The sequence below is a fragment of the Rhipicephalus sanguineus genome, chromosome 4 (genome assembly GCF_013339695.2).
Source record: "Rhipicephalus sanguineus isolate Rsan-2018 chromosome 4, BIME_Rsan_1.4, whole genome shotgun sequence".
Taxonomy (NCBI): Eukaryota; Metazoa; Arthropoda; class Arachnida; order Ixodida; family Ixodidae; genus Rhipicephalus; species Rhipicephalus sanguineus.
In genome coordinates, this window is record NC_051179.1 from 69,111,730 (window position 1) to 69,131,861 (window position 20,132).

The window sequence follows — 20,132 nt, forward strand, 5'->3', positions numbered from 1 at the left end:
AAACTCTTGTTAAACAAAACCTGAAGGGATCAGGAAAATATGTTCCATTCAACTGCAGTTCCGTTTACCGAGGTAGAGTTTGTTTGTTTGTTTGTGTGTGTGTGTGTGTGTGTGTGTGTGTGTGTGTGTATATATATATGCATGCATGCAGTATAGAATGTAAAATGATAATGAGGTGAGGTAAAACCAAACAAGCTATGCCACTTTCGTCCTTGATGCATGACAATGACAAAACACCTATGACAAAATAATTTATTTCATATGCAAGAGTATAAAAGCCATCTCAAGTTTCGACATCTCCAAATGAACAACAACTAGTAGGGCCAATAAAACACATCAAAACAGCAGCCTGAGTGCCTAATAAAAACACACATCAGTTAAAGCAACACACGCACACACGTTTTCTCAAAACGCCAAGTCCTTACAGCAAAAGCTACCAGTACGCAAGAAGGCCCTGTGCTGTAAAACAATGGAGGACTATCACAGCCATTGCACCTGCTTAGTAGAAAAAAATACACAAGAAGGTGCAGCTTGAAAAACTTTCAAGTGACAGAACATTTAACACACTCTCATTAAACAGACATATGCCAGTGCAGTGCAGATTTCAGTGAGCAAAACCAAGCAAACGCATGCAAGAGACTCATTACAGCTCAGCTTGGCAGTTTAGGAACTAACATATCGTGAAAACTCCCATTTGCACCCTGCAAATGAGATAATAAACAAACAAAAACAAATTCTTGTGCTCCCAGGAGTTACTGGGCATTACTCGTACAAAGTCAAAGCTAAGCTCAATTAAGGCATGCTTCTTTATGGAACGTAAAAAAAACTGACCCTGTGGAAAAACATTTTATCAGCACTTCACATTTAGCTCATGGGGGGCAAATCATATGCCTTCGAGCTTAATTAAGCACACAACACCATAAGGCACAGCAGATTCTTGTAGCTCACGCTCGAGTAGTCTTGTGATGGAGATTAGGAGGAGACTCACGTGTTGCAAAATTTGTTCGGGCGGCTCATCTTCCTTGTTCATTGCTTGCTTTGAAGAGTATGAGAATGATATATGCTGAGTAGGGTTGGCACAGTACCACGATTTCACAGCTAGGTGACGCATGATAAGGTGGCAGATATCAGTGAAGCAGCCGAAAGCAGATATGTCACACATAAAATGAGACAACGTATGGTAGTACTGAGAAGCGCACACGAAACAGGAAAAGGGGAAATTGAGGCCTTCGTAGTGGCTTTCGTCGAGGCATGTGGATGGCTACGAAAATGAATGCAGGCCCACCTGTTAGGCAAGGAAAACGCTAACACTGTAGAAAATACTTTGACTGCGTCACATGAAGTCAATAACAATCATAAGCACTTTGATCCTTGAAAAAAAAAAAGAGATGCCAGACATGGCTGGGTGCACACCAGTGAGTAGAAGAGCCTTGCATATTAATGAAGTTACAATAAAAAGAGATTTCTCAGTCCAGTTATGATAAGCAAAATGAAACATTCCATGAACTTGTTTTCGACATTGCGTTAATTTTTTTTACGTACTCATCGTAGAGAACAAATGTTTCTTTCTTGAAATAAAATGTGTTGTTTACAACAGAAATTATGCTTTCCGAATAATGCGTGCAGTTGTGGTATGTTACTATTGTCCAAGAAAGTTGTACAATCTAAGGCATTTTCTCCCTCCAAACCCCAGAATTACAGCATACACTAAATCTATGAGCAGCACATCCTGTTACTTAGCGCACTAGGAGGTCCTGAAATGTTTCAGTTGTCTTAGGAAAGTTAGCAAGGTGGGAATGGTCTATGCGCTTGGAAAATGACAGTGACACTACGTTCTTTGTGTTATAATAAACTTACACTAAGATACGTCAACGTAACAACAAAAGAAAGGAGCGATAAAAAAGCAACGGCATTCGTGATCAAAGCTGCCTTGTACTCTCGCGTTAGACGCACTAGACACATTTTACGAGGAAGGGCCGAGCACACTGCCACTTCAAACATGCGTCGACGCTACGCTGCGAACTTAACGCCGAAAGTTTAAGCGAGCACTATTATATATGTATATAGTATATATATCTCGTAATATCATGACTAAAATCTCACCATGTGTGGTCCATCTTCTAAGAGCAACATAAAAGTTACCTGCACGTTTGGCAGAGTGTTTAGCAAACAGGAACACGATACAAATGGCACTGTATCACTCAACAAATCTGAGCGGGTCGCAAGACGCAGGTCTTGGAAGGGAAACGCAAAACAAAGAAGAACTTCAGCGGGATTAGGTAGGCCTGGCAGCAGTGCCAAGCTAAACCTTGTTGGTCGGCGACATCACGAAGTCTGTCAGATCCACAGACACGGCGCGTTTGAGCGGTGACTGATTCTTCTTGGCCTTTCGAAGTCTCCGTTCCAGTGTTTTGCTGGCGAATTCTGCCTCAGAGAGCTTCTTCTGTGTTTGCTAGGGGAAAAAAAAAGGAAGTGCAATCGAAACTACATCTAAAAAATAAAATCTATCACACACGGAACGTTTTAATACTATACAATAACATAAACCTACTTTGCTACGTTTTATGCTTCAGTGAGTCTTCCTATGCCATTAGCAAATAAAGTAGAACGACCCTAATGCAATACCTAGGAACCAGAGAGTGGCACTCGCACTGAATGTGTTGGCCAACTTTTTTTTACCTGTGCCAGATGGGCACAAGAAATTACATGCAGTAGTTTTAAGGCAGCAAGCTCCTGAATGACATTTTTTTCGGTCGAGCTGCTATACGTCTAAATTTAGTGGTATTCGACCTGACAATGTTGTTAACAGCGACTTTTGAAATGAGCAATTCTAGGGCAATAATAAAATATAAACATGCATATTAGCAACTCTAACCTGTGTCCAAGGACAGCGAAACGTAAAAGTAATGATATTATGGTGGCATTAGCTTGAGTTTGTTCCCATCTTTTACAACACTGCAACCAACCACAGCAACTTCAGCCATTGCATGTTGAATCCGAAGCCTAGAATCCGACATGGCGCCTGTCATGTCAAAGCCATTGTAATTCTGAAGCAATTTTGCTATAGTGCAACTGCAAAGTAACATGCTATGTGTTAAGTCATGCATAAAATATTTTCGACACGATAGATGCTATTTGAAATGTTTTATGCGTACTGCACTGAGCAAGCTTTGGTGTTGAGAGTACGCATTTCTCAGTCGAATGAGTTTTAGTGAGGGCATTAGGTGATGATTGGCATCAAGGCAAATGGTATTTGATTTGCCCATGTGGCACCGCGCAAGTGGCATTAAATCTGAAGGCATTAGGAAGTTCATGCCATTCTCTATGCCCGTGTGGCATTGGTATAACTGTGAGTCATTTTCTTTTCCTTCTCAGTCGATGTATTGATGCAATGAGAACTTCAATGCGGCATTGCCGCCCGTATTTCATTCTTGCACTTTTCCCGACTTGAGAAAAGCCTTTGCATGGCAAGAGTGGTGTTCTTGGTATTGTAGAACCGTTATTTACAGTTACAAGCACCATCAATTAGCACTTCAGTGTCCCTTCAAGAAAAGACGAGGTTGACAAGAATGCAAAGCAGCAAGAGACTTACCTCGAGCTGCGAGTTGAGCAGCACTTTTTCTGTTTTCAGCGATGAGAGCTTTTGAGCGATGGAATTGATCTCACGGTCTTTTTGGACGACGCAGCTGCTCAAGGTGCTCCCTGCGCCGAGACTCCTCTTCCAGTTGTTTCTGCTGCTCGGCTCTCTCCTGCTCCAGCTGCTCTCGCTTCTCCCACTCCTCAGCTAAGATCCTGCAGAAATGCCAAGAAGTGCTTAGAGGGGCCCTGCAACACTTTTTGAGCATGGTCAGAAAATGCTGCCAATTGGTAGTAGAGGTTCCTGAGAACATGTGAGCCAAACATTACAGCACAGGATACGGCCATAGTCCTTCAATACTTTTTCTGGTCACGAAACTTCGCCGTCACGTTATGGGGGAGCTTCATATGTCGCACAAAGATGCCGCGCCGCGGCGCCACTGCAGCTTAGAGGCCACACTTCGCCGGGTTGTTTGAGAGACCGCACAAGCGCCAGCGCGAGCGGAAAGTGTGCACGGGTACTTTGTGTGTCTGATTTCTTTTTAGGTGAGAGCCGAATTCTAGTATTGTACATTCGAAGCGGGACGTTGGCGTGACGATGCCGTTCAGGTGCTGTGTACCGGGGTGCTGCTCCGGCTACAATGGCACTAGCGAAAACGTATCGCTGCTTGGCATGCCGAGTGTTCGCGAGCAGTTGGAGCACTAGAAGTGAGCCATACCGCGGCGAGAAGCGGACGACTTCAGCTTCGACTCGAAGCATGTGCGTGTGTGCGCGAAGCACTTTGACTCATCGGACACCATCCGTACGGATGATTTCATGATAAACGGTGACGCCGTGTCATTGCCACGGCACAAGCTGCGCCTCAGGCCTAACGCCATTCCCGGTGTTTTCGACGGCCTACCAGAATACTTCATGGCACCGAAGCCCCGACCACGGACAGTTCGACCGCCACTGAAACGGCCTAGAGAGCCGTCATGTGCAAGGGAAGCAGTCGAAGTTCCTGCGTTGCCTACGAGCACGTTCGCTACTGCGCCGGCAGACGACGGTAATCTGCGCGTTTGCGCTGAGACGGCCTGAGGGCATTTTTCTGGATGGCCGCACGGCTTCGGCAGCAGTTGGTTGCACACTACATTTCATTATTATCAATGCTGAGATCATTTTTTCTTAGGACTCGCTGCATTTCTTATTAGAGAAAAGAATAAAGCGCATGCAAGCATCAGTGCGAACAACCTGTCCAGCAAGTGGAGGCAAAAATTCTGCTTGTCCGAAGCAGCAGGCCCATGTCGCCCCTGCACTGCTTACATGATTTGTTTTTGCTTGAATATTACAAATAAAATCGCTGCCTATTAGTACCAAGAGAACCCAAACGCAGAGAAAAAACTCGGCTTTGTTGCTTGAGCAATGAAGTATTTTCATCCCGTAACCTTGACTGCATTCTCTGTGTGTCAGTATAGACAGCAAATTATTTGCATAACTACTTAGTTTCAGTTCCTGCATATTGTCACGTGGTCGTGACGTCGACGAAGACAGCAGTCGGCGTTTGCAGGATGAAACTGTTTATTTGGCCGAACTTGTGGCCGGAAAATGAGAACTAGAGCTACAGCAATACACGCTGTACAATGATAGCGGCGAACAGGGCGTCGTCCGTCGATCAACTGACAAGCGGTCAAGCGCTTCGGCTTTTATACAGGCGCTATGGAACTTTCCAGCAATATCGCTGGTGGCGTCGTTATCTCTCGACAAAGCTGGAACATTCGCGTGCGGCGCGCAATCTTAACAAAACGTTCTACCAAAATCGTGAAGCTTCTCGAACACTGCTTCGGGGCCAGCGTCGAGCGTTGATAACCGTCCTTGCTGGTCAAACTCGAACACATCAAAATAAAAGAAGAAGCGGGCGTGGCAATATGCATCTTGTATGCTGACAGGAAAAGCTATTGGCAATTTTAACATTTCCTTTAGCTTAATACTGCAGCTCTGTGCTGCTTGCAAAAAGGCCATCCCACAGAAGTGATTTCGTTTCCTGAGCAAGGTAGGCTTCCAGCCGTGATAAATGGGTCATTTCGTAACTTGTGGCAACAGGAAGAAAAAACAATGTCTAAGACTTGTGTGTCAATACGCCTTTACCATTGCCGTTGCGCTTTAGATTACCGCAGTGCTGAGTGAAGGCGAAAATTAGATGTTATTTCTTAAGCATCTGCACGGCCTCATTTCCTTCAAAAAAAGAAAGCCCGCGATTACAATCCTGTTATGCCTCTTAGTTCACCAAGGCAATATGGTACTGAATGCAATCACGCATCAATCCTCGTCACCCTGCTGGAGCGAGTTAGAAAGAAAGAAAAAAGACTTTAGTCCTTCTGTAACATTACGGAAAGGTGGCAAGAGCAAAAGGCACCAAAGCATGACAAAGGCTCCTGCTCCGAATGAGTTAGAGATAAAGAAGCGCGGTGCTGAGACAGGGGCCATATTAATTCATGATGTTTTCATCGACAAAAAAAAACTTTGTCGCACACTTGGACTGATACGCACGAAAGCTATCAAGGCTTGCGAGGCCTGCATACGACAATAGTTGCCGTCAAGCAAGCGTTCCATTGAGGGCTACAAGTCGCCAGTGTACTTGTTCGAAACAGTGTGCCGTCAAGTGGAAGCTCACGTCCTAGAAAAGTTTGTATTGAGTAAAATTAGAGACCATCACCACTGCTGCAACGACTCGCGTGCAATCGGAGTTCGGAAAATAACACTGCACGATATTGAGTTCAGCTTGTCATTTACTGATAGCGCCGTTGATGTCTTATCCTGTGAGCGTATCACAGTCACGTCGGAAGTTTTTTTATTCGAGGCCTGTTGGGCTAACTAAAGACAGACTTCAAAGTGGGAAAAGGTCCGTGAGCGTCGTCTGCTGGCACACTGAGCCGCCAGCTGACTGATATTGTTTGCTTTTTTGTATGCGTCTTGTCTTCGGTAAGCAAACATTCTCAAAAGTTTAAGTTTAGTTAGTATGTTAGTATAATTGCGGTGAGAAAAAGTAGTCTAAATAATGTCTAGAAGGAGCCGGACTTTCGGCCGCGACGTACCCGAGCAGGAGGAAATAACTACCCGAGAAGAAAAAAAATGCAAGAGTTGCCTGCGGCGGCCGCTAGCCGAGATGGCCTTTCTTTGACTGTAGCGCCCCCAGCGGCCGGTGGTTGCTCTATATTAAACTGAGGTGGCAGTTTCGTGACCAGAAAAAGTATTGAAGGACTATGATACGGCCTAGAATTTACAATTAATTTTGAAGGTCAGCTAGAAATCGCCCGCTCTCCTCTTGACAAACGATGCCATAATCCAAAATGACCGCGTCATAAACACAAAGTCCAAGGCCATGGACTAATTTGAGCATCGTCACTGCATAGTTAATGCGGTCGCTGCAAGAGGCCGCAACGTGCCCGTGCTCCCAATCGTACTGAAAGTAAGCCGTGCGTTCGAAGGAGAAAAAAGAAGAAGTGCTCAAGGTCATGACGCGCGCGTGACGTGACTTCTTTCCCCCCATGCCATCCCTCCCTGCTTAGCTTCCAGCGCGCTCATAGGGATGAGAGAAGAGAGAAAGCAATTACAGCGTGCGACAAATCTCCAACTCCGCTTGTACTTCGCGGATTCTAAACTTCCTTGCAACAGTCGATTCGTGAGGCAATAAGCCCCTTTAATGAAGCATTTTGATGCTTACTTGGAAAAGTGTTGCAGGGCCCCTTTAAGACACGGGGATCTTGAGCCATGGTCACATTGTGAACAAAGTTGCAAATGACGAAAATTGAGGCTTTTACACTGCTCTCATGAAAAATAAGTACTAAATTTACATGTTCATCAAGAAAATTAAAACGCATTGATGTAATAGACACTTATTGTTTTCTTCACAATTTCAATAATTTGGCTTTGGCATTCGGTTAACTTGGACATTTCTTCCAGTCCCGTGAAATCTAAATTAACAAGCTTTTACTCTATAACTCATTTTTCAGCAAATGAATCACGCAACAAATCCCTGTAGCTCCGCTCGTACTGGACGGATTCTAAAAATTTTTTGCGGCCGTCGAGTCATGAGGCAGTAAACTCTCCTAATTAAAGGAGTGGTGACAAAAATTCGGACACAATTGGACTGTTGAATCACACTAATGGGTGCATATAGGTGCCATCTGTACAATATCAGCCACAAATACAGCCTAAAAGGTATTTTAATTGAGTTTTGAAGTTCGTGAAAGTGCCGGATCGGAAATATAAGCAAAAGACGATGAGGTCACCGAGTGGATACCACGTACGTCACGAGTTCTGGCCGGGTTACCGGAGGCGTGTACGAGACCGACAAAGCTGGTAGCGACACCTGATGATGCGTAGCCTAACCAGAGACCTACAATATAACATCGCAGCGACTTACCCGCTTACTGATTCTATGTAAAGCATTTGCAGTGAGATAATTAGCAACTCACAGTATTCTCATTGCTTTTTTTCCCGACAAGAACTAGAACGCGACGGAAAAAATCGAAAGAAAAAATTATTGGAGTTGGACAAAACGCCACAAGATGTCGCTACGGGCTCCGCAGTTGCAGTTGCTGCTGCTGCTGCAGCCGTCAACAGCTCCGGTAACTAGGTACCCGCAAATGATAGGAAGTCTACAGACGAACTAAAGCTCTCTGCTGCCGGGATCATATTGCGTAGTGGACAGATAACTGCTTCGACCCTCCGACGTGCGTACGTGGGATTGGTATGCCTTGAGAACGCGGCGTTCCCCGATGTAAATACGAGTCAGTAAAGCGTACATCACGTCATTTGCATGTTACGCATAAACACTGTTACAGAGCGCCAATGTTGTGATTTCAATGCTTCCTTCGTCACTTCTCATCCTGCTACTTTACGAATGATTGGAGCGAAAATGTTTCAGCACGTCTAATGCTACGGCTACTCCAAGCCTGGCGGAAAACGTCGCCTCAGTTGGACAACGACAAGAACAAAATCGCGGCTACCGGCGAGATTCGCAAAGTGAATCGAGCTTTTCCTACTGATTTTTACACTCCTGCCAGCTCTTTCGTCCATCGTCGCACTAGATAAGCAACGTAGTTTGACAATCGAGGAAACAAGCACTCGCAACGCTCAACACCTGCTCAACACAGCAAACGAAACAGCAGCACTGACAACATAGCAGAAGCTGGCCAGTGACGTCACTGGTTCTTGCGGTCTTGTTTACCAAGTAGACCATCTACGTCACGGGGCTACCGAGTGCTCTTCGAAATCGAAACTGCCTCCGGTCGTAACATACGAGCATATAATTAAACGTTCGTCTCGCGCTGGGGCAAATGAGTTTCGTTGCCGCTATTATCGAGTCAGTAGCCATTGATTAAGAGCAAAAAACAGAGGTTCACAAATTTTCTGTCACCACTCCTTTAAGTAATTTGATTATTACTTACAAAAGTGCTGCAGGGTCCTTTTAACATCGCGACACCTTACTACAGGGCTAAGTTACCATGGCGGGTTATTCGAGAAGCTTCTGACATATCAAAGTGCGTCTTTAGCTGAGCAACAACCCTTGTCAGCCAGTGAAAAATGGGGCACCGGAAAAACAAACAAGTATGCGTGTCAATGTTGATTAACATTGTAAAAGTGTGAATTAGAATCGTTTGCTTACAATGCTGAGATAACCAAATGAAGAGGCAGTGTGGAGTGATGGGTAAGAGAGTCAACGCCGACAAATACCTGGACTGCAAGGTCCGCACAATCTCCTCGTCCCTCTTGGCCTGTCTCTCTTCCTCGAGCTTCCGTTCGAGTTCCTGCTGAGCTGCTTCCAACTCCTGTCGTTTTTGGTGCTCACTCTTGAGCTGCTCTTCTGCCTGCCTGCGAGCCTGGGAGGACCATTGGAAAGCACGAGAGAGTAGCTCAGACACGTTTCTGAAGCACGAAGGCTCGGGCGTTGAACACAACATCATGCTTAGCCCAAACCCCATACGAACGAAAATCCACACGACAGCAACGACAGATGCGATGAGCGAAGAAACGGGCTGTTTGCGCAACGCGTCGCTTGGTCAAAATTGCTCGATCACTCTGTTCTGAAATTTTAGAATTTGCCGTTCATTGTCCGGAAGTGCTATGCGTAACAAGCAGCGAAAAGCCGCAATAGGATGTACACCCGCCACGTACTATTGGCCGTCTCCCCTACTCCGCTGCACACCCTCAATTATCACGGGCACACAACATGGAAATAACCCTCATGTGCATCAGAAGAAAGAAAATTTAATGCAAGACCTTCAGAAATGTTCTGTGCAAAAAAGACATAGTATTGCTTTTACATAATACACCGCAGGTATATTATGTCAATTTGTAGTATATTTATGTATATATTTGTAGTTTCAGTACAGAGCAGCCACCCTCATGCCAGCAACGTTAGAGATCTGTCACCAGAGCAGTCATGTGAATGGGCTTTGCTTGTGCATGTGACAGTGACCTCTGTCACATCTCTCATAGCCGCTACGTGATTTTTGCGCATATGGTGTTTGGGCTTAAAGAGTAAAGCTATTAGAGTTTACATTGACATTGCACTGTCTTACTAAGAGTTACTTTTTTGCCTTGCAAAAAGTAAGACTCTTAGAAGAGAAAACATATATCGAACATCTGTTGATGAACTGGGTGCTCAAGCTGTAGCAGCAATGATGCCAGTCTAACGTACATCTATTTCTTAAAAATTTGTAGAGTTTTACGTGCCAAAACCATGATATGGTTATGAGACATGCTGTAGCTGAGGGCTCTGGATAGTTTCTACCACCTGGGGTTCTTTAATGTGCCCTCACATCGCGCAGTACACAGGCCTCTAGCGCATACAAATGTGACTGCTGCAGCCGGGATCAAACCCACATCTTTCGGGTCAGCAGCCGAGCGCCGTAACCACTGGGCCACCATAGCAGCCATCTTTTTCTTGCTGCCAGGATCAGAGATAGTATATGCTGTTTCTCTTGCTAAAAATATCGAGTGCACACTCAATACCTACGTAGTTTAGGTTCTCCAGTGTCATGCTATTGAAGCTAATTTTATACTTTTGACCCATAACTGTAGGTACGTCTTCAATTTGGGGATGTCTTACAACAGGGTCAAATGCAGTACACCCTACTTAAACGGAACCTCAAGGGACCAGGAAAATATTTTCTGTTTAACAAGAGTTCCACTTACTGAGAGATGAGAGGTGAAGGATTCAAGTACAAAACCAATAATGTTAGAGGCGGTTGTTCCAATTGAGCCGCAGTTCTGTTTAAGAGATTTCTGTTCAATGAGAGTCTACTGTACTGCCAAACAAGTCGGCGGACTACTATTTTTCCTGCCTCTTCCATAATTCAACCCATTTCACAGGTCCCTTCAGGGTCGACTCAACGGGAGTCAACTGTTCTTTTACAGTGAAGACATGCTACCTCTTTTTCCTTCTCGAGCTGTGCGAGGTGCTGCAGTCGCTGTCGTTCCTCTTCCTGCTTCCTGGTGTGACAGGCCTGCCTCTCGTTCCGGCGCTTGATGGCCAGCTGGCGCTGGTAGGAGCGGTACGTGTACGAGTGCTGCGCTGCTGTCTGGATGGCTGCGTGCAGCAAGTGGTCAGATGTTAATCGCTTTTGAGTACGACTTCCCGACGCATGTTAATATAGCGAGTCCTGCCTTTAGAAGAAACTGCCCACACACTTAGTTCACCAATGAATATATATAAAAACACTCAAACTCCATGAGAGCTAGTTCACTCATTGCTGAAGCATGCAAAGCTTAAAGGAAATGATACCAATCGTCGTTCTCAGAGTAATGATTATTCTGCCATCCATTTAGCAACAGTAGCTCATGTCTAATGGTGCATTTTATTGACCTCCCTGGGCTAGGTTTGTAACTCTCATGTTCAAATTGCTGTTTCAGATGAACACTTTCAGTCATGCGCTCCCACAAGGCCTTGGACTGAAGGAAGAAATTAGTAAAAGAAAGTAAGGTTTAACTTATGGGGTGTCATATGCCAAAGCATGACATCATTATCACAGCAACCTTACTTAAAAAGTTGCTATGCCTTACTGAGTAAGGTTAATTGTCGGACCCCAGGATTTCCTAGAAGACGGCATGTCAGTCAGTGAGGTGAGTGGCAAGGCGTAACACATCAAACAATAGCTACCTGACATCCACTGCAGCTTAGACTTGTAATCTGAGGCAGAGAGCTCGACGACCTTGTCATCCGTGGTAACAAGGAACCGATGCCCTTTCCGAGCAGAGGAGTCACCCACCGGCTGTATAGAAAACATCATGTGTTGGTCCTAGCACAAAAACTTCCGACTACAGATAGTACAAAGTGGGACAAAAAACAGGCTCGGTCAAGCTTCATGTTCTGCTTACACCAATGCAAGTGCTATAATGGAAACCATTCCCTTTAATTCCTGTTGTGAAGTGTCAGATCATTTAGAGCTATCTTTTTGTCACTCATAAGCAAAAAAAATTAGATACTGCATATATTTGAATTTTGAATTACAGTACACCTCCGTTAAGCCCATCTTGACCGAACGACCCAGCCGGCACCACAGAATTGTACGGGATGAACTTCCATTGTTTCAGTACTGAAATCGGTGTCCACCGAATAACTCGAAGTTGGTCATCTGCCACGTGCCTAACCACTATGGTGGCCATGCTGGCAGTTCTAACAGCAGCAGTGTTCATCTTGGCAATGCTTAGAACACTGCGAGTTTATCGAACCCGCATCAACCCTCATCATGATGCCTGTTTCTGGCCCGCCTTAGAAACATTTCACTGCAAAAATGGTAGCTCCCAATGAATTATCACTTTCAGATTTGGTTTATTTTCACCATAATCGATACATTTGTAACTAAGATCGAGAACAAGAAGAAGGAGGAAAAAAATAAAAATGTACCATTTATGGTGAGGATAGCAGGGTAAAAGCTGCAATATCTGCAGCCGATTATAATAGACACCCTTTCTTTCTCAGGAAATTTGCGCAAGAATTGGTTGGGCACTGTAATCGGAAGCAAAATTGAACTCGCAACTGCGTTCGGAACACCCTACTGTGAGAGCCAATCTGTCCTGCATACTTGCGCCATTTTCTTTTATTTTTTTGTTCCTTTTTCTGTATGTCATCTTTGTTCTGGAACTCTCGCAAGCGAAGGAGATTGATTCCTAACAACTACAGTACATAGCTGCCCGTACCTCGGCACGTGTGCGAGACGTGATGCAAATCTCGCCACTCTTGCGGCTTCCTTCCTTGGTGCCAAAGTAGGTGAAACTGTGAGGGCGCAGCACAAAGTACATCTCCCACCACAGGCCCAAAGTAGACATTTTCTTTTTGAGCAAGCCCTGTAATGATATAAATGCGGAAAAAAAGACAGCTTTTGAGAAACATGGCAATGTCCTTGGTGTAGAACACTTCCGTCTGCGAGGCTTCGTTTGTGCATATGGTACACTTCCTTGAAGAAATTTTTTCCGGGGGTCCGATCCTATTTATGTGTGTGTGTATATACACATACAAAATGTAAATATTTCATGGGGGCGTGGGGGGGGAAGACATTGAAACGCCTTTGACCCCCCCCTCCCCACTCGCTACACCGCTGACTCCCTTGACAAGCTCTTGGGTACTGTGAAAACTTGTCTTACCACAAGTGCTCAAAAAAGACAAAATGCTCGGTATGTTTAAGTAGTATCGTGTATACTCGCGTAACGTACGCACTTTTTTTCTGAAAAACCGAAGCAAAGTTGGGGGGTGCGTTTATTATGCGGGGTAAATTTTACGAAAACTTTTTCGGGATTAGCAAAAATGTGCTAAAAAGAAAAAAGCTAGGTAGCTTCCCTTTTGCAGTAAACATATGCGTACACTATTTGGAAACCGTTTTTTTATTGCCCTTCACTCTTTGTCAGAATTGCGACACTTGTCGTCCAGGTCGCTGGCCACTTCGTTATCTTGCCCCTACAACTGGTCGTCCTCGCTGCCGTCTAACGCATTTGCAATTCCAGTCTTCTTAAGACTCTTTGCGATCAAATCAGCTGGCAGCGAGCGCCATGCATCCAAGATCCAGAAGCACACCAGCTAGACGGACATTCTTTTAATCTTGTCGGTCAGCGTCAGGGCGTGCCCTCCATGGCCATCCAGTCTGTATACAACTGGCGCACACTGTCTTTGAACGGCTTGTTCACACAAACATCAAGGGGCTGCAGCACCAAAGTGAGTCCACCTGGAGTGATGGCGATCTCGGTGCACAGCTCCTTCAGTTCCTGGCGGTATCTTCTCTCCCAGGTGGCCACGAAAACTGTCGAGCACAAGGAGAGATGGGAGAAGCAGGGCGTATGCCGGATAGGAAGTTGGCCTTCGGCACGGTGCTCCGTTTCAAGATAACGTATGGTGGCAACTTCCTGCCGTCTACCATGATAGCCAGCATTACCATGAAACACTGCTTCTCGGCGCCTGGTGTTTTAACAAGCACGCTGCGTGCTCCTCTCTCAATGACCGTCCTGCTCATCAGCATGTCGAAATTGATGGGCGTCTGGTCTGCGTTCCCGATTTGGGAGAAAAGAAATTCTCGGTCCTGCCGCAGGTGTATCACAAACTTGTGAAAGTCCACTACCTTTTCTTTGTAGCAACGAGGCAGTGGCTGACAAAGTGATGCGCGCCTCCTCAAGCACAGTCCGTTGCGCCGCATGAAACGTGTCGTCCACCCATCACTCACTTTGAAAGCGGTGCTCGCGAGGCCATGCTTCCCGGCTGTGGCTCGCACATGCGTTCAGATCATTTCGTGTGAAATGACACAGCCTTCCTTCCGCAGGTCCCAGACATATTCGAAGACCTCTTTTTCCACAGCAGGAAACTTTCCGGTCTTCGGTCCCCTAAAGGCACGCCACACCCTATTCATAGCACGCAGCTTGTCGTGCTGCTTTTGCCAGTAACACACACAGACTTCGTCAATTCCGAAATGCCTACTGGCAGCACGATTCCCATGCTCAAGTGCGTGCTCCACAGCCTGCAGCTTGAAACCGGCCGTGTAGCTTGCATTTCGGCCCATCGTCCACGGCAAAACGCAAGACAGGCTAAAAACAAACTCACAGCGGAGTGGGAACGGCTCTAATTATCATTAGCTCAGAAAACAATGGTTCGACTTCTCAGACTGCTGGGTCATAGATTTCAGCTTACCATCCCACAGTTAGTCTGTTTAGATGGAGGAAAGACTGTTAGAGCTAGCTACTTTTGATGTCAGCTGACTGTATAATGCTACACAACCTTCTATTACTGATGAGAAATTAATTATCCCATAGCAGACACCAGCAAAGTCTATGACACGAAGAGCTGGCACAAGGACTTCAAGGTTGCATGGCATTACAGGATGCTGCTCACAATGACAAGCAGCGCAATGCAGAGGCCAAGTTTTCAAATGGTGGTTCACCTTTTTGATGACGTCTCCCACGTAGATGTCGTACACCTCTGCACATGCTTCAACAAGGCCACACGGCTCAGACGCCGCCGTGTAACGTGTTTCGAGAAATGCCAAGAAAGACTGGAAATGGAAAACGGGCAGCAGAGTGGCCAGCTGACGAAAATCTTGAGAGTCCCATTCTTTCCCCAAGGCTTTCACAAATGTACTTGTCACCTGAAAAGATTAGAACAATGATTTGCTTAGCACTTTCCATGCTGCCCCCCACCCTTCCCATACACACGCAATGCAACAAACAGCACCGGCAACATTTAGTCACTGCCGTAATCTCAACAGCTGCATGATGTCATTTGATCTTGTGAATAGCACCACAGTCTGAACACACTACAGACAGCTTGTGAGCTCCCGTGCAGTGTTGCTTTCTGCGTATCATAATTATTTTTTTTGCAGAGAAATCAACTACAACAGAGTTGCACAAAATACTTAGGCCAGTGTCAGAATAAAGCGCCCCTTTCCCGTTATTTACAGACATATATTACGTTCTTTAGCATAACCGTTATCATGCTTGTTGTGCATTTTGTACTTGAAATCAAGGCACCCATACAGGGAGCAAGTACGTATCTGTATGCTCTATGTCTGTATAAGTGTAGTATGTTTCTCTCAACAATGAAGTTCCCTTGCCAATCTTATATCAATCCCTTGGTTACATTGAAAACATGGAGTCACTGTAGAAACATATGCAAGTGCACATGAACAACTTAGGCATGGAACAACGAACAGGCAGTTTATGCACATGAACACATCGATAGTTGTCATATAAGCTTTTAATTATAGACAACGTATATGCACATATATCTGGCTTCAAGAGAATGGAATCTACATGGAAAGCGAGCACCTCTATTACAGGCTAAGAACAGGAGAACAACAAACTGATGAACAAGCAAATTACAAAAAACCACTGCCATTCTTTTGACGGACACACTTAGGCACGCTTGCTGCTGAAAATACAGCACGTTTAAGTTGCAGTAAATGGTGCAGCAATGCCATGCGACATTGTAGAACTAACCTCTTCAACTTCTTCTGCGACCATGATGACCTCGGTCATGTCCTTCTGAGATGTTCGCAGCTCTCCCAAAAAGCAGAACACCCGAAAGAGCTGCGCAACGCATTTCTCGGGGAATGCGACAAACTCCCGGTCCAGGTATTTCTTCTTGCAGACAAGCCAGCACACTTCTTCAATGTGGTCCCTGTATCTAGAGGACATATAACCAGAAAAGTTTAAACACAAGAACAGCAGCATTTCAATAAAATAAGGCAACTACAAAACAGGAACGGTGTTTGTGGTTCCCAGACACTCAAATTTAAACCAAAGATTCAGAAATTAAATTCAGGGTATTTTTATAGGCCAAAACCATGACACGATTATGACATTTGCCGTAATGGGGGACTCCCGGTTATTTTGACCACCCGGGGCTTTGTAACATGCACCTAAATTTAAATCAAGTGCACAGGAGTTTTTACATTTCAATCCCTTTAAAATGTGGCTGCCATGGCCGGGAACCAAACCCATGCCCATGCAATCTCTAAATTCACTAACACCAGACAAAAATTTTTGATGGGGAACTTGCTTTTGACCTGCAACGCATTGCTAAAAAGCAGATCCACAACAGAGCTTACTTTTTAATGGTCTTGAGGTCAAGGGTGCTGGGGAGTCCTTGGAACAGCTCCTTCAGTAAATACACCATGTATTGCTCAAACTGCAGTTCTTGCGTACTGCAGTATTCTTCCAGAGCTGCCTCTGCCCTCGTGTAACCGAGGACAGTTCCTAAACTTGACGTAAACACCTGGTTTAGAAAAGTGGGCACAAAAAAAAAAAGTTACAAAAGACTATAGACTCAGTTTCAAAAGTGAAAAGCATTTGGAGTGGTAAAATGAAGAGAAAAGTGACACTGTAACAGCTTTTCAGGGAGTATAAGCATGACACACAGCCCTTATGTCGGCATGAAATTACAGGTGCGAAGGATTTTCTTCCCTTCATGATTGATGTCGTGATGTGAATGAAGTGGCATGCATGATATCTATATTGTGACATGAATAAATGACATGATGCTTACACCATGAATCTGTCATCGTTTCATTAACATGGCACACATAGAATGTGCGTGGCACAACGCAAATGGCTTAAGTGACAAGATACAATGGTCACTCCTTTAACTGAGATCAGAGTTGCCAGATGCTGCCGAGCTAACAAGCAAATAATCATCCCAAAGGAGGCCCAAAAAAGCGGCACGACTTTTGTGAAAAAGCCCAAAAGAAGGGGAAGCTTTAATAAGTTTTCTCATTCTTCAAAATATTCTTTAATTACAATAAGAAGTTGTTCAAATACGAAGAGAAGGTAAAAATAACAAATTATTTGGTGCAGCGGACATATCACAGCTATGAGAAAAAAGCACATTTATTTTTAACATAGTCTCTTCTCAAAGCACGTTCACCAGTGCATGAATAATGTTTGTTGAATACTCCTGCATATGTTTGATTACAACAATCAGCTACACAAAGTCAACGACAGAAGCTCTAATAATGAACATGAGGAGCAGTAAAATAACTATATTTGCCGGAAAAAAAAACTAATAGGCCCAAAAAACTCGACAAGCAACTGGAAAATTCTACAAGGGGCTCGGTGTAAGAAGAATCCCAAATCCACTTATTATAAGCAGAACTGGCAACTCTGACTGAGATACCCGAATGTGACATAACATGAATGAGATGACACACACACTGCCACAACCTGTACAATATTTGCCTGTACAATGCGAGCATTGGCTAGTGTGGCCTGACTATTTGCTAGTGCTGGATAATGTTTCTTTTTCTTTCTTTGTTTACTGGTTGTACGAGCTTCAAGTTTTGGAATTTGCTGCTACTAGAAAACTGCTAATGGCTCCGACAGTGCAACAAGCTTGCGTGATGGAATGCCTTCCTGTGAAGCTAGGCAAGAGCTACCAGCGCAACTTTTTTAACGGCTCAACTTCCCTTTCGTGGCATCATACGTCCTGTCTGTCAGACAAGCAAGCCGTGATTCAATACAGATTGCTGCACATACGACATCCACCCTGCTCTTTATTTTCTAACTTTATGAAGGAAAGGAACGTGCATCCGCTTGCCAGAGTCGTTGACACAGCAACATGTCAACACAGCTGGCGCCACGAGGTTCAGGTAAATAAATGGCAAAACTTGCGCGGCATCAAATACAGAGTTGCAAGTGCTCTGCACATAAAGAAGTTCGATGATCTCGTATCTGACATTCCTGTAGGAAATTCCTGAAGAGTGCACAATCTGCAAATTCAAGAACAAGCCACAAAAGTATGGCTGTTTTTGCGCAAGGAAATAACGAGGGAAGGAGTCCAGGGGCGCGTCCAGGGGACCCCTTCTCTCTTTATTTCCTTGTGCAAAAACAGCAATACTTTTGTGGCTTGTACTTGAACATGAACCGACTAGCCCAGCAACATGTACTTCTAGACAATCTGCAAAGCTTGACAAAACTAAATGATTAAATTTGGCAATCCGTTCGGTGGCGGCGCGCTTTTGCATACAGGCGCAGCACATTTGGAAACTTGGCCCTGAAAAATGTGTAGGCGCCACTTCTGTGCTCTTGACCAAAAAAGAGTGAGATTTTCTTTAACAGTGGTGATTTGCATCGATAAGATTAGCACAGTTGTTTATTAGGGTGCTTTTGCACATGTTCTGTATGGACTTAGAGGAGGCATTTTTTTTTCTACATTAAATGCCGGTTGTTGGTAGCCACCTCTGTGTCACTGTCTCAGCTTCTGCATCTCAGTTTCTTCTCATTTCCACGTTTTAGTGGCTTTCTTCGAGTGTAACCATGTGCCAACATACCCAACAAGCAACTCTCTTGCCTCTACATGAATTTTAAAGATGCTAGGACTGTCGAATCTGAATTTGCAATGGACAAAACAATCAACACCTGCAACGGAGTGATCCACAAAGGAACGCAAAACCTGCATCGACTTCTGATGTAGCATGCTATTTCCAGCTTTAAACTAGGTTCAATGGCATACTGACGCGCACGCTTCACGAGCGCAGAGACGGTTTAATACATATGCCCGAACACTTTTCGAACGATGCTTGCGCAGTACAATGCCATCAGTCACCGCGGACAATGAAAACAAAAGTGTAAGTCAGAGGGCACGAGGTCCTCATTCTGTGACACACATACACATGCCCGACCTGTGGACATTACGAGACTTCCGCGACGAACTAACGCGCGTCGCTACAGCGAGCGTGCGTTGCGGCAGCCCGGACTTTAGAAAGCGAGAGCACACGCTGTGAAGAACGCATCGCGTCAACCAACGCATCTCGCGCCGGTTTAAACTGGGGCAAATGAAAGCAGCGCGAAAAGAAATCTCGTAGGCTGCGCGCACGACCTCCCACCCGTGCCGCGATTTGTATCACACGCACGGACGGTCTTGTTCTAATCATTTTCATCTTCCTTTTTTCAATGTCGCCTACGTGCATGTCGTACGTGTTAAGACCCGCGGTCACTCCGTCGCCGCCAGATACGTTATATTCCTATCAACGAGTGACATCAGCGAGCCGGACAGAGCGTGTGGAAACCCGACATCCGCCACCTAAAGGCATTCAGTTTTTTTATTGCTGTCAATGAAGCAAATCCGGAGCAGCGCGACGCGTCTAACGGTTCGGCACGGTTCACTGGACAACGCGCGCTGCCACCGATTTCGGTACGAAGAGCATGCACGGGACACGAAAATTTTGGTTTCTTCCGCACAATACGACGGGAGCGCGACAACAGACGCGCTGTGGGCGTCTTTTTCTCGCGTTTTCGTGAGTCACGGGCACTACGTATATTATTGCGGCGCGGTTCGATATAATTGCCTACCTTGAGGCGAGACTTGGCCACTTTGCCCGAGTTGCCATCGCCGAGCGTGTCGAAAGCGTGCCATATAGCGTTGGTAACGTCCGTTTCCAGCTGACCCATGCTGCCGTTGCTGTCAACAGCGCTCGGCTTCGCCATAATCTGAAAGCACACGCATTCAGCTGCGGGAGTGGGTGACAGGCGGCGACCACGGCTGCGGCGGTCCACGCGACTCTGGCACCACCTGTTGAGTTACGCTAGCGGCCCATGA

General features: G+C 45.3%; 1 protein-coding gene across 1 annotated transcript; it reads right to left on the minus strand.

The window, feature by feature from the left end:
• Positions 1-238: 238 nt before the first annotated feature.
• On the minus strand, positions 239-20,100 carry LOC119390194 (switch-associated protein 70). The gene is given in 11 exon segments (XM_037657762.2): positions 239-2,452; positions 3,593-3,676; positions 3,678-3,792; positions 9,293-9,438; positions 10,993-11,150; positions 11,721-11,832; positions 12,761-12,907; positions 14,983-15,186; positions 16,037-16,223; positions 16,648-16,814; positions 19,886-20,100. Coding segments are annotated over 11 exon segments (1,605 nt in total). The 5' UTR covers positions 20,021-20,100; the 3' UTR covers positions 239-2,302.
• Positions 20,101-20,132: the final 32 nt, after the last annotated feature.